Genomic DNA, 13,665 nt, shown 5'->3' with positions numbered 1-13,665 from the left:
GCAGCTAATCGATGAGCAGTCTTTTGCCCGCGGGCGGCCTGTCTGACAGACACACAGACATACATAAACAGGCATGCAGACACAGAGACTGATAGACCAGATGCACCTCATCTTCAGTACAAGCTCAAATCCCTGGTTACTCTATAGCCTCCGTACAAAATGGAATTTTGACCAGATTTAACCTGAATCTCCTCTCTAAAAAACTGGGTGTAAACAGAACTAATGTATGTAAATTCAGTGGTACCTCAGTTCTCAAACTCATTAGAACTCGAATTTCTTAACAGTCGAACTAACCAGTTCCAAAAAAAATTACCTAGAACTCGATCTGAATCTCAGAAGTCAAACCGTGATGCCGACTAAAGATAACTTGCACGCGCGGGGAAATGAGTCACGCGGCACGTCTCTCAGCGGAAACAAAGGGTAAAGCTTCAGTCTCAGCCTCGCATTCACTGTGATAGCATCCTGTATGTTTACACTAGCTGAATACATATATTTAGACAGTAAAAATACATTTAGACAATGATAGACAGTAACAGTAATTATTATATAATGTATTTTTAAATGTATTTTTAAATACATTTAAAAATAAAGATCTTATTAATTATTTTAATATTAATAATAAACCATTAATACAATGCAATACAATGACCGGACTGGGGAAACAAACTGAAACACAGACTAAATACAGAGGAATAATGAGAACAACCAGAAACAGCTGATCACACGAGGAATCCACACGGGGTTAACGAGGGGGCGTAGCACACGGAAAGAGCGGACGATCGGGGCAGAACACATTGTTTGGATACATTTATTTTCTTACTTTACAAATTACCGTTTTGATAAATGTGCTTAGATGTGTTTAGTACAGTATATGCTCCTCTTGTTTTATCCGGTTCATTTTGTGTTTAAATGCTAAAAAAAACATATTTAGGTGTAATTTTTTGGGGCCAGGAACCAATTAATTGGTTTTCCATTATTTCTTATGGGGAAAATTCGATCAGTACTCAAACTTTTTAGGATTCGATCCGGAGTTCTGAACGGATTAAGTTCGAGTTCTGAGGTACCACTGTATATGTAGCATACGCAAACTGGTTAAAGGCCAGTGCTAACTAATAGTTGCAGCTGCTTCTAGAGAATGCAAACATTCAAAGACATTTTTTGACTGGGGCATACAGGGGAATGAAGATGCCCATTTGTAATTCATCCCATCCGACTGACCTGCCTGCTTCAGCTTCCTGTGGCACAAGATCAGGAGAGGGAATGAGTGTGAGGCCTGTGTGATGTCATTACAGCCTCATCGCTCTCATTCTGACATCATCAACTCACAGCAGCTGTATCAACCATTAACTATCAATCTGACTGCGCTTCAACATTCCCTCATTGAATATTAAGAGTAATTTATGCCAAACGAAATGAATTAAATCAAAACAGTGATACCAGTAACCAACATAGCAAATCACCAGTAATTTTATGCATTTGTAGAGAATAAGTAACCTGGTTCAAGGTTACAGTAGAACAGCAATTATGGGAAACCAACTTAAAGACAGTTGTGGAAACATTGCTTTTTTAATGAAAAAGTAGCAAAACTAGATCATAAATAATGACAAATCAGTCTCAGAGGGAAGCTTTTTAAATGGATGTTAATATGTTAATTTTAGAAAGAACATGTATGAGAAAATATATCTAATTTTTTTCCATTTATCCATGATAATTATCGATAATTATCCATGTGCTGTATCCCTTAAATTATTTGAAGACAAAGCCAACAGCATCCATCAGGCCCCTGAGGAAATGATTGATCATATGATTGATCATATGTCTGTCCGTCCATCCCCCGATTGTGGGAAAGAAAAGAATCTTGCTAATTATAGGAAAGAATCGCGCTAAACTCAAGCATCCATGAAATAAGCACTCTGGAAAAGGCCTCTGCGTCCCTTTGGCCTGTGCCCACTTACTTTTGGGGTGTGGGGGGCCAGCAGGAGCCCCCATTTCCCCCCCTATTTACCTGACTCCCGGTGTGAGGTCTCAGACACGTGCCACACAAGCTCCTCACACCTCAGCTAAACCCAGCCGGTTTTGGGAAAATGAGCCGAGAGTCGGCCAGTCCCCCCCCCCCCCCCCATGGAGCAGGCGAAACAAACGGCACACTGAACATCTTTGATACCAAAGCAGCTAAAATGGCTGACAATATCACTCCACCACTGAAGCCCGATGTTGACGTACAGATCTCTGCGTAAGGCTTTGATTAGTCGGGGGGATTGGGCACAGCGGAAAGCCTCACGGCCACACGCATCCAGCCTCATTATCAATCACTGGGGACCGATTATAACCAGGCCTGCAGACAGTGCAGAGCCCCCCAGTGAAGCCTCCCCCCTGCGCAGAAAGACAGCCTCACAGCCCGAGGCCATGCAGGCCTTGCAGGGCCCGTATCCGCGCCAAGGCGCTCATGCTGACTTACCGGACGGCCGAGAGCAGCGTCTCTAACAGTGACACAGGTCTGGCACCTCAGCGTTTCACACCAGAAATGTACCTTAACGTACAAACACTGGCCGACGGCTCTTCCGGTTCTTCACCAGCTAATCCTCAAAGGCTTGACGTCAAAACAGTTATTTTCAGTGCAAAAATCTCAACAGGGCGATGGAACAAACCAGATCTAGAGACTGCTGCACTTATTAATTATCAGGGGAGTCACTGTAGATAAAGCTAAATGTTTTAAAGCAATGTAAACAAATTTTGACTTTAAAAATTCTTTATTCTATCTTCTAATTAGCTCCCACTCACAAACGCAGTCAACCTCGTGAGACAATTTTTGCGGCAGGCGAAACGCCACAAAACAGCGAACGAAGCAGGCAGCTAACGGCTAACGAAGCAGACAGCTAACGGCTAACGAAGCAGACAGCTAACGAAGCAGACAGCTAACGGCTAACGAAGCAGACAGCTCTGCTGACGATCAGCTAGGTGGAAAACAGGTAAACATCTCAGGGGTCGTTACGGCCATTAGGCAAATCACACTGTCCTCCGCAGGGAAGAGAGTCTGTTTACCCATCATCTGATAGCTAGTTAGACACTCACCAATTTAAATGTTAACTAGCTACCCAAAAATTATGGGCCACATTGAACAGCAATGTGGGAAAACAAAAGTGATGACTTTTTAAAATCTGATTCATTTCCTGGGGTAATTCAAATATGGGAGGGCCCCGGCTTGTTAAGAGATCCGCTGAGACAAATTGACCCCCCCCACAGGAAACATCAAAGACACGCAGAGGGACCCACCCCATCTGTCTGCTGGGTCACAGCGATGGACCATTAGCACCTGGGTCCAGCACTGCAACACCCCCTTTGGCTATTAGCAGACAGCTGCCACACAATCCCCCCGCCAACAACCAAACACTGAGTCACAAGCTACCCCCCCATCCTAATCCAGGCCTTGCTGTCGTGACTCGCCACCCTCTTCCCCCTGTCCTGATTAGCGTTTCCCGAAACTCTCTCTCACAGCCAGGGACAGCCCCATCCGTCACAGCCGCTAATTTAACTTTTCTGCTTCAGCCTGGTTAAATCCGGTTCTCGAGGGCCGACACGCATTAGAAAACACATATTTAAACCCCAAACGTGGGGGGAGGGTAAGGGCTTCTGTTTTTTAATAAACAGAAGATTTTGTGCATTGTCCAGCTTTGTCCAGCATTGTCCAGCCCTCTCAGGTCACATACTTTGCAATTGAAGGTGCCCCCCCACACACCCCCCACCCCAGATGCCCTAGGAAGCCTGCCCTACCTTCTCCGACCATGGAGACCCCGACGGACATGCCCATGAACTTGCTCTTGGTCCACACGTGGGCGTTGACGCACATGCCGCGCTCCCGGCACTCGCAGTAGAAGCCCGAGACAGGCGGGTGGTGGGACACCTGCTCGGCCACGAAGTGAACGCGGTAGCAGTCAGACGAGGCCGCGTCCCGGCTGGCTTGCAGGGGGCGCACACGCTCCCGCGGCACCTCCCAGGAGCAGTGGAAGGTCTCGCCCAGCACAGGGTTGTAGGGCTTCTTGGCCACGGCGCCTCGCCGGCCCTCGTGGAAGGCGGTCAGGTAGTACTCCACAAAGCGCACCATGCGCTCCTCGGCACTGCAGGCCGCCGTGATGGCTAGGAACATGTCCGGGTGGGCCATGAAGTTGGCGTACATCTCCAGCAGGGAACGCTTCTCCAGGATGAAGGTGGGCAGTACCACCTGCGGGGGAAACAGGGGAGCTTGAGAGTGATGACAGCTACAGTCTAAATCCAGCTAAAATGCACCAGGTTAACAGGTAGGAGGCCCTCAAGCTGTCAATCTGCCCTGAACGGAACCGTTAATCATGAACCTAAACCCAGCACAATGAGCCCGACCGACTCCACGATGATGATGAGGAGATATACGGTAGTCATGGCAACAGTTCGGCAATTTCCTTTAGCTGGAGATTTGGATCGCACGTCCTTGAGGTTCGAATGGTACCTTTTGCTGTGAGCTTATACAGCTGGAATTGGTTGAGGGATGTCCCAGTTCACAATAAACCTGGCATTCCGGCTTACTTAACCTATCCAGGCAAGAAAGCGAAAATTTATGAAGGTAAAACACTCATACCTTTTAGGACAATGACTGAACTTGCAGAAAAACTGGCATTGAACACATAGCTGACAGTCATTATTCAGTAAAGCAAAAAAAATAAAAAATCATGTTCCTGTGAGACTGATGACTACCCAGGTTAATCAAAGAGATCTGTGAGGGAACTCGGAGTGGATTGGTATTCAGTATTCACTCCCTCCCGCACGCCTGAGAGTCCTTAATGTTTACTCTCAATCAGAGAAGATGCTCCTTTGACCAGCTGCCCACTTCCACCAGAGTGAGACTATAAATAATCTTCAATTACAGCAGGACAGAGCTATAATGCTGTGTGTGTTCCCCGCCTTCGAATCACTGGCGGAGTGTTCGTCGAGGTCTCAACGACAACTCCTGGCTGCACGCTAATTAAAAGGCAGCTGACTGAGGTGACGGGGCACCAGGAGAAGGGATTCCGAATTATTCGACTTTAGGCGCCAACCCCGTGACAAACACCTGAACTCCACCTGGCCCATGGTGACGGCCACCTGAACTCGGCATGGCTTGCTTCCTGTCCTCTGCCAATCTCAGACGTCTCAGGCTGCCATTGGCGAGTCACAAGGAAAGCAAAAGGCAGCCTTGGCCGTCATGTACTCCGTCCAAAATAAGCCTGTGTATCCATGGTGATACCAATGTAAACAAACGTCTGTCTCACGTACCAATCCCAGGATCATGCCTGTCCCTGGACCAGCTGGGACAGCCTGGCACACAAATACGCAGCTAAGCAGAGGACGTTGGGATACAGGCTCTGGGGAGAGAGACACCTCCAGCAAGCGGTGGACGCAGAAGGTGAAAATTGCACGAAGTAGCAGTTTTATACCTGCTACAGAGGTCAGATTCAATTTAAGAGCTGATGTACTGACAGGTGGTGGTATTGGTCGGCCCCGTAAGGCTATTCCCGCTGTGCTGGCAGTTCTCAAACACGGTATGTTTAGATTCATATTCCGAAAAGCACTTCTTACAGAGAAAAGAGTCACAGTTCAAGACCTTTCATCACTCTGACAAATCATCTCTCAAAGCATCTGCAGAGAACTGTGACAAGTAATATTCAAGAAGTAAACAGTAAATCTGGAGAAATAAAACCAGAAAAACAATCTAGCTCGATATGCAGCCAAGTCATTTCTGTGGTCTTATTTTTTCTGGAAAGACTAATATATCTGGGAAGAAATATAGTCATGAAGTAAACTAATATTTTTAGACAGCTGACAGACACTCTCTGTCTGTGTTAATCACTAACTCAGATTTCTGATTATCTCAGGGCTCACACTTACTCTCTCAGCTCTGTGATTATCCCAGGGCTCACACTCACTCTCTCAGTTCTGTGATTATCCCAGGGCTCACACTCACTCTCTCAGTTCTGTGATTATCCCAGGGCTCACACTCACTCTCTCAGCTCTGTGATTATCCCAGGGCTCACACTCACTCTCTCAGCTCTGTGATTATCTCAGGGCTCACACTCTCTCTCAGTTCTGTGATTATCCCAGGGCTCACATTCACTCTCTCAGCTCTGTGATTATCCCAGGGCTCACACTCACTCTCTCAACTCTGTGATTGTCCCAGGGCTCACACTCACTCTCTCAGCTCTGTGATTATCTCAGGGCTCACACTCACTCTCTCAGTTCTGTGATTATCTCAGGGCTCACACTCACTCTCTCAGCTCTGTGATTATCCCAGGGCTCACACTCACTCTCTCAGCTCTGTGATTATCCCAGGGCTCACACTCACTCTCTCAGCTCTGTGATTATCTCAGGGCTCACACGCACTCTCTCAGCTCTGTGATTATCCCAGGGCTCAGACTCACTTTCTCAGCTCTGTGATTATCCCAGGGCTCAGACTCACTCTCTCAGCTCTGTGATTATCCCAGGGCTCACACTCACTCTCTCAGCTCTGTGATTATCCCAGGGCTCACACTCACTCTCTCAGCTCTGTGATTATCCCAGGGCTCACACTCACTCTCTCAGCTCTGTGATTATCCCAGGGCTCACACTCACTCTCTCAGCTCTGTGATTATCCCAGGCCTCACACTCACTCTCTCAGCTCTGTGATTATCCCAGGGCTCACACTCATTCTCTCACAGATACACCAAGGCCTCAGAGGGCAGACTCACCCGCGTGAGGTCCATGCCCAGTTTGAGCTGGGAGAGGAGGTGCAGGATGACACTGCGCTGCTCATCCAGGACGCCCAAGTCCTCCTCCTCATTGTCCTCTGTGTCGGTGACCTCATCGTCGGGATGGGCCGTCTCCGGGCTGGGTGACTGCAGTGACAAGGATGTTTAGGGGTGACACATACCTGTCCACTTTACACACTGAAACTGCCGTGGTGCTGAACACACCAGTGTCATGGGGACAGCGGCAGGAAAAACAAACATCATTTAGAATTTCAAATTTCATTTTTGGGTCCGACTCAACATGAGGAAAAAAGGCTTCGAACACCCTGGAAGGCGGAGCATGGGGAGAGCTGTCAATCACTGGGGGAGCAGCCAATAGGAGACCAGTAAAAAAAACACACACACGTTGCACTGTTAAAGAGAGACAGCTGCCTCAGGGACGACTGGATCCAGGGTGAGAAAGCACCCCCTACCAGAACAAAGCTGCTTTAAGAGTAACAGAGTAAAATCACACGGTATCTGAGCCTTAAAATCTGAGCTTATTAAAATCTATTCTGTTGTGGTTGGCATCGACAGCAGCTGCTTTCCCCTGGAGCGATAGGGGCCAAACTCACAGTGTAGGCAAACATGGCCTCTCCTCTCTCACTGTGCTCTGCCAAAACACAGCCCGCTTTCGTTATCTTTCTCTTTTGGCAGTATGTGGAATGATCATTTATATCACCAACATCCACGCCCGCCAAATGGATAAGGTGCCTTAAAACAGCATCTCATGAAACCTTGGCGGTCTTGATTCTCATATGTCAGTCTGACATATGCTTTCATGCCCCTGTGATGTCACTACCCAGAATGCAACACTTTAAACATTGCTTTAAATCAACCCCCCTGCCCTCCCTGAGTCAGATGGGATGATCAGAATTTTCTCCCTAAATATTTTATACATACATATTTATACATACACAAGACATGTTTATACAAAGACACATAATCTCAAATACATGCTCAAAGTGTCAGGCCTTAATAGTAATATAAAGTAAACATTCAATTATATTTCCAAATAAACTAGACACACCATAAACACACATACTCTAAGTTATCGCAGTTTCTGTCCCCTTCATTGCTGAGCGCACAAATGTAAAAGGATTCACAGAAGTTCACACACGCTCTTGTGTACGTCACGCCTCCCCCGAGAATCACACCAAATCATCCTAAATATTTCATTGGTCAAAAGCAGGGCAGCCTCTTATCTGCATGGACACACATTCCTCATTTTTTTAGTCACCAAAGAAATTTCCTCAGAAATTCAGGCTTTAAGTTGAAACTGCAGAGAGCGCGGCGCCGCCCTGCTGGGAGAACATGCAGTGGACGGCAACAGCGACGATGATGATAGGCCTCTCGTCTCCAAGCCAGGGGTTTCATTCGGAACAAGAGACTTCCTGCTTCTTGGGGCCGTTGCCTGTGGACGGTGAGGTTGATTCCAGCAATGCAGGAAGGGACTGAACACCGCTACTCAACAGAACCCAGGCCCAGAGTGTCAGAAACAGCCTTTCACACACCAGGAGGACACTTACGTTCATCTCAGAGTCGTCCTCCAGCCTGGAACCATAGACCTCCCTGTTGGAGCCCAATCAGTCCGACCGTGAATCCCGTATCCAGCTGCCCCGTAATGGCTGGCAGCGTGAGGAAGCTCATGCCACATGTGCCGTGCAAGAGGCAGTCCACAACCAGGATGCAGGCATAGACGGAGGGAGGGAGGGAGAGAGAGAGAGAGAGCAGGAACTTCACCACTGCTCTCTCCATCTCCTCCCTCTTTACTGCCTCCCTCCTTCCCTCCTGTATCATCCCCTCCCCACCATCTCTCCTTCTATCCCACCATCCAGTGAAGGGTCTGATGGTGAGTGGCTTTGGGAGGATCTCCTGCTAATCGCAGAGACACACGGGCAGATGCCCAAACACAAACGGGGGCAGTCAGTGTACGTCACGTCTCCCCTGAGAATCACACAGTTGTCCCAAAGTCTGACAGAAGAGCTGCCCAAATATTTAGAGAAAACCGGAGTATGCCAAGGTAAAGAGTGCAGCATGAGCCTGCCTCTCCTTATGCACGCACAAACAGAGCCCAGCCCCCTCCGCGGCCCTGCCTCTCACGCACACACAGAGCCCAGCCCCCACTGTGGCCCTGCCTCTCCTCACGCACGCACAAACAGAGCCCCGCCCCCTCCACGGCCCTGCCTCTCACGCACACACAGAGCTCAGCCCCCACTGTGGCCCTGCCTCTCCTCACGCACGTGCAAACAGAGTCCCGCCCCCTCCGCGGCCCTGCCTCTCACGCGCAAACAGAGCCCCGCCCCCCCTGCGGCCCTGCCTCTCCTCATGCACGCACACACAGAGCCCCGCCCCCTCCATGGCCCTGCCTCTCACACACACAGAGCCCCACCCCCTCTGCAGACCTGCCTCTCCTCACGCACATGCAAACAGAGTCCCGTCCCCTTCCACGGCCCTGCCTCTCACGCACAAACAGAGCCCCGCCCCCCCCCGCGGCCCTGCCTCTCCTCACGCACGCACAAACAGAGTCCCACCCCTCTGCGGCCATGCCTCTAATGCGCAAACAGAGCCCCGCCCCCTCCGCGGCCCTGCCTCTCATGCGCAAACAGAGCCCCGCCCCCCCGCAACCCTGCCTCTCCTCACGTGCACGCGAACAGAGCCCCGCCCCCTCTGCAGCCCTGCCTCTCACGCACGCACAAACAGAGCCCTGCCCCCCACGCAGCCCTGCCTCTGGGATGCCCCCTTCCCCCAGGCAGGCCTGCACTCTCCTCCTCATTTTTTTTCTTCTTTTCGGGGAGGTCTCTCTTCCTCTCTCCTTACGATTCGGCCACTTTTTCTTAGACCTTGCCTGACTAATGAGCCCAAGAGAGACACGGACAGTCAGATAACTGGACAAGACAAACTGCAAGTACAGGGCATTCCTGAACATTTACACAGTCATGTGTGCAGGATAAACGCTCGAGTCGATGGTTCAACGAGATTAAGTTTGCAGCTGCATAGCAGAAGCACACCGATGATTTTCCACTTCTCAGCTCACACCTAAAAGTGTTGTGTTGGTACACTGTGCAATTACGCTTTGCTGCTATTATTACATAGTTATATTTCACTCTCTCACACAAGCAGATATCATGCACAAAGTCCTAATGAAGCTATCGATTGCATGCCGAGTCTCAGCACTCACTGCTGTCCAAATTTATTATCCATATATTTGCACTGACCTGTAAGTCACTTAGGAATAAAAATGACCAACAAATACAGGAAAATGTTTATGTTTCTCTGCCACTCCATGCATCTCCGTCAGTGAGTGGCTCTGAACAGAGCCGTTGTTTGTCTGTTTATAATCTTCTTGCCATTGTTTGTTCAGTCCGTTTGTTCACTAATCACACGCGACTATCAAAAGCTTCTTTACATCGGTGCAACAGTTCAACAGGATGCAACGTGGCCAACATGGCGAACCCAATCCAACTGGGGAGGCCGAGAAGATGTGAGCAAGAATATAATACGGGAGGGAGGGTGACCCAGTGAGGATGACACACAGTGGATCCTGACCCCCCCCCCCACTGCCCAAGTTCAGTGATTGGGTGACAAAATAGAAGATCACAGAGGAAGACTGATTCCACAGGAGGTTCAGCGAGACACATACTTTTGTGACTGCATCCTTCAGGAACAACATGCGTACTGCATATGTGGAGATGTTCTCCCAGTACCGCACCTGAACTGGAGGTTCTGTTGCTCAAGCACGATTCATTCTACCTGCCCTGGAGTTCTCCACGGGAAGCCCTGTGCTGCATCCTCACAGACCATAAGGCCCCACAAAGGGTCACAAAAGTGGCCCAGAACAGCAGCGGTCCAGGACTCCAGCCACCCTGCACAGACACTTCCTACCAGTGCAGGACCATAAACAGAGATTCATAAACAGATTTTAGCCGAATGTCATAAGATTCCTCAGCATTTACACTGCACTCCAACAACTAACACTAACACTACTACACTGTCAAATAATTCAGGTCAAAACTCCTGCAGTCACTAACCACTTTTTCCCACCTCTCTTGTGATTCATTATTTTCTGCATAGCCGGGGTCATATTGATGTCAACGCATTTTCAGCATCAACATCATCAACTGCGGTCTAGGGGTCACTACATGTGACAATAAAACTTCTGAATCTTAAATCATTTAAATCGTGCAAGTCCCCTACTGGTTTCCAGAATTGTGGGTAGTAATACAGATGTCAGGATACTAGATTTTAGACATCAGGGAAAAGATTAAAAAAAACTAATACAACCTGTTACCTGGCTTGGTTAATTTGATGTCATGTTGTTAGATTAATTTTCAGAGTACCATTTTAACTATTTTATCCACAGCTCCCAGCAAGTGTTACTGGTTCCCCCACAGAATCCGGCTCTTTCATTACTGAGCAATTTGATTGGGGGGCAGGTAGGATTTGAACCCCCTACATGTATCTGTGTAAAGAGAGTGTGTAGGTCTGTGCAGTGTGTGAAGATAGCGGGCGTGCGGGTCACTCTGGTTAAAGGTAGTGGACATGTAGGTCTGTGCAGTGCGCTCTGGGTAAATATAGCGGACGTGCAGGTGTGCGCAAGTCACTCTGGGTAAAGGTAGTGGACATGTAGGTCTGTGCAGTGCGCTCTGGGTAAAGACAGCGGGCGTGCAGGTGTATGCGGGTCACTCTGGGTAAAGGTAGTGGACATGTAGGTCTGTGCAGTGCGCTCTGGGTAAATATAGCGGACGTGCAGGTGTGCGCAAGTCACTCTGGGTAAAGGTAATGGACATGTAGGTCTGTGCAGTGCGCTCTGGGTAAAGACAGCGGGCGTGCAGGTGTGTGCGGGTCACTATGGGTAAAGGTAGTGGACATGTAGGTCTGTGCAGTGCGCTCTGGGTAAATATAGCGGACGTGCAGGTGTGCGCAAGTCACTCTGGGTAAAGGTAGTGGACATGTAGGTCTGTGCGGGTCACTCTGGGTAAAGGTAGCGGGCGTGCAGGTGTGAGCAGGTCATTCTGGGTAAAGATAGTGGACATGTAGGTCTGTGCAGTGCGCTCTGGGTAAAGATAGTGGACATGTAGGTCTGTGCAGTGCGCTCTGGGTAAAGACAGCGGGCGTGCAGGTGTGTGCGGGTCACTCTGGGTAAAGGTAGTGGACATGTAGGTCTGTGCAGTGCGCTCTGGGTAAATATAGCGGACGTGCAGGTGTGCGCAGGTCACTCTGGGTAAAGGTAGTGGACATGTAGGTCTGTGCAGTGCGCTCTGGGTAAAGATAGCGGGCGTGCAGGTGTGCGCAGGTCACTCTGGGTAAAGTTAGTGGACATGTAGGTCTGTTCAGTGGGCTCTGGGTAAAGATAGCGGGCGTGCAGGTGTGAGCAGGTCATTCTGGGTAAAGGTAGTGGACATGTAGGTCTGTGCAGTGCGCTCTGGGTAAATATAGCGGACGTGCAGGTGTGCGCAGGTCACTCTGGGTAAAGGTAGTGGACATGTAGGTCTGTGCAGTGCGCTCTGGGTAAATACAGCGGACGTGCAGGTGTGCGCAGGTCACTCTGGGTAAAGGTAGTGGACATGTAGGTCTGTGCAGTGCGCTCTGGGTAAATACAGCGGACGTGCAGGTGTGCGCAGGTCACTCTGGGTAAAGGTAGTGGACATGTAGGTCTGTGCAGTGCGCTCTGGGTAAAGATAGCGGGCGTGCAGGTGTGCGCAGGTCACTCTGGGGTAAAGGTAGTGGACATGTAGGTCTGTGCAGTGCGCTCTGGGTAAAGATAGCGGGCGTGCAGGTGTGAGCAGGTCATTCTGGGTAAAGGTAGTGGACATGTAGGTCTATGCGGGTCACTCTGGGTAAAGATAGCGGGCGTGCAGGTGTGAGCAGGTCATTCTGGGTAAAGGTAGTGGACATGTAGGTGTGTGCGGGTCACTCTGGGTAAACGTAGTGGACATGTAGGTGTGTGCGGGTCACTCTGGGTAAAGGTAGTGGACATGTAGGTCTGTGCAATGCGCTCTGGGTAAAGATAGCAGGCGTGCAGGTGTGTGCAGGTCACTCTGGGTAAAGGTAGTGGACATGTAGGTCTGTGCGGGTCACTCTGGGTAAAGGTAGCGGGCGTGCAGGTGTGTGCGGGTCACTCTGGGTAAAGGTAGTGGACATGTAGGTGTGTGCGGGTCACTCTGGGTAAAGGTAGTGGACATGTAGGTCTGTGCGGGTCACTCTGGGTAAAGGTAGCGGGCGTGCAGGTGTGTGCGGGTCACTCTGGGTGTAGGTCTGAGCGGTGCGTTCTAGATAAAGGTAGCAGGCGTGTAGGTCTGAGCGGTGCGTTCTAGATAAAGGCAGCAGGCGTGTAGGTCTGAGCGGTGCGTTCTAGATAAAGGCAGCAGGCGTGTAGGTCTGAGCGGTGCGTTCTAGATAAAGGCAGCAGGCGTGTAGGTCTGAGCGGTGCGTTCTAGATAAAGGTAGCAGGCGTGTAGGTCGGAGCGGTGCGTTCTAGATAAAGGCAGCAGGCGTGTAGGTCTGAGCGGTGCGTTCTAGATAAAGGCAGCAGGCGTGTAGGTCTGAGCGGTGCGTTCTAGATAAAGGTAGCAGGCGTGTAGGTCTGAGCGGTGCGTTCTAGATAAAGGCAGCAGGCGTGTAGGTCTGAGCGGTGCGTTCTAGATAAAGGCAGCAGGCGTGTAGGTCTGAGCGGTGCGTTCTAGATAAAGGCAGCAGGCGTGTAGGTCTGAGCGGTGCGTTCTAGATAAAGGTAGCAGGCGTGTAGGTCTGAGCGGTGCGTTCTAGATAAAGGTAGCAGGCGTGTAGGTATGCGCGATGCGCACTGGGTAAAAGTAGTGGACCTGCTAACGTCACTTGTGTAACCTTTCCACAGACCCGTGTAAACACACAGCTCAGTGCCTCAGTGCTCGAT

The 13,665-nt window shown here is 49.8% G+C and overlaps 1 protein-coding gene across 5 annotated transcripts in view; it reads right to left on the bottom strand.

Annotated features, from left to right (window-relative positions):
* The window catches only part of osbpl10b (oxysterol binding protein-like 10b), an 84,877-nt gene that overhangs the window by 12,138 nt on the left and 59,074 nt on the right, over nt 1-13,665 (bottom strand). For all 5 annotated transcript variants that reach the window (XM_023839035.2, XM_023839037.2, XM_023839036.2 and 2 more), the window contains 2 exons: nt 6,732-6,878; nt 3,772-4,219 (listed from right to left, as the gene is read on the bottom strand). In XM_023839035.2, coding sequence (XP_023694803.1) covers nt 3,772-4,219; nt 6,732-6,878 — 595 coding nt within the window. The remainder of the gene's footprint in view (nt 1-3,771; nt 4,220-6,731; nt 6,879-13,665) is intronic.

The sequence above is a fragment of the Paramormyrops kingsleyae genome, chromosome 9, assembly GCF_048594095.1.
Source record: "Paramormyrops kingsleyae isolate MSU_618 chromosome 9, PKINGS_0.4, whole genome shotgun sequence".
NCBI classification, from domain to species: Eukaryota; Metazoa; Chordata; class Actinopteri; order Osteoglossiformes; family Mormyridae; genus Paramormyrops; species Paramormyrops kingsleyae.
Note: the sequence above shows the minus strand (reverse complement) of the source record. Positions and strands in the feature narration are given on the sequence as shown.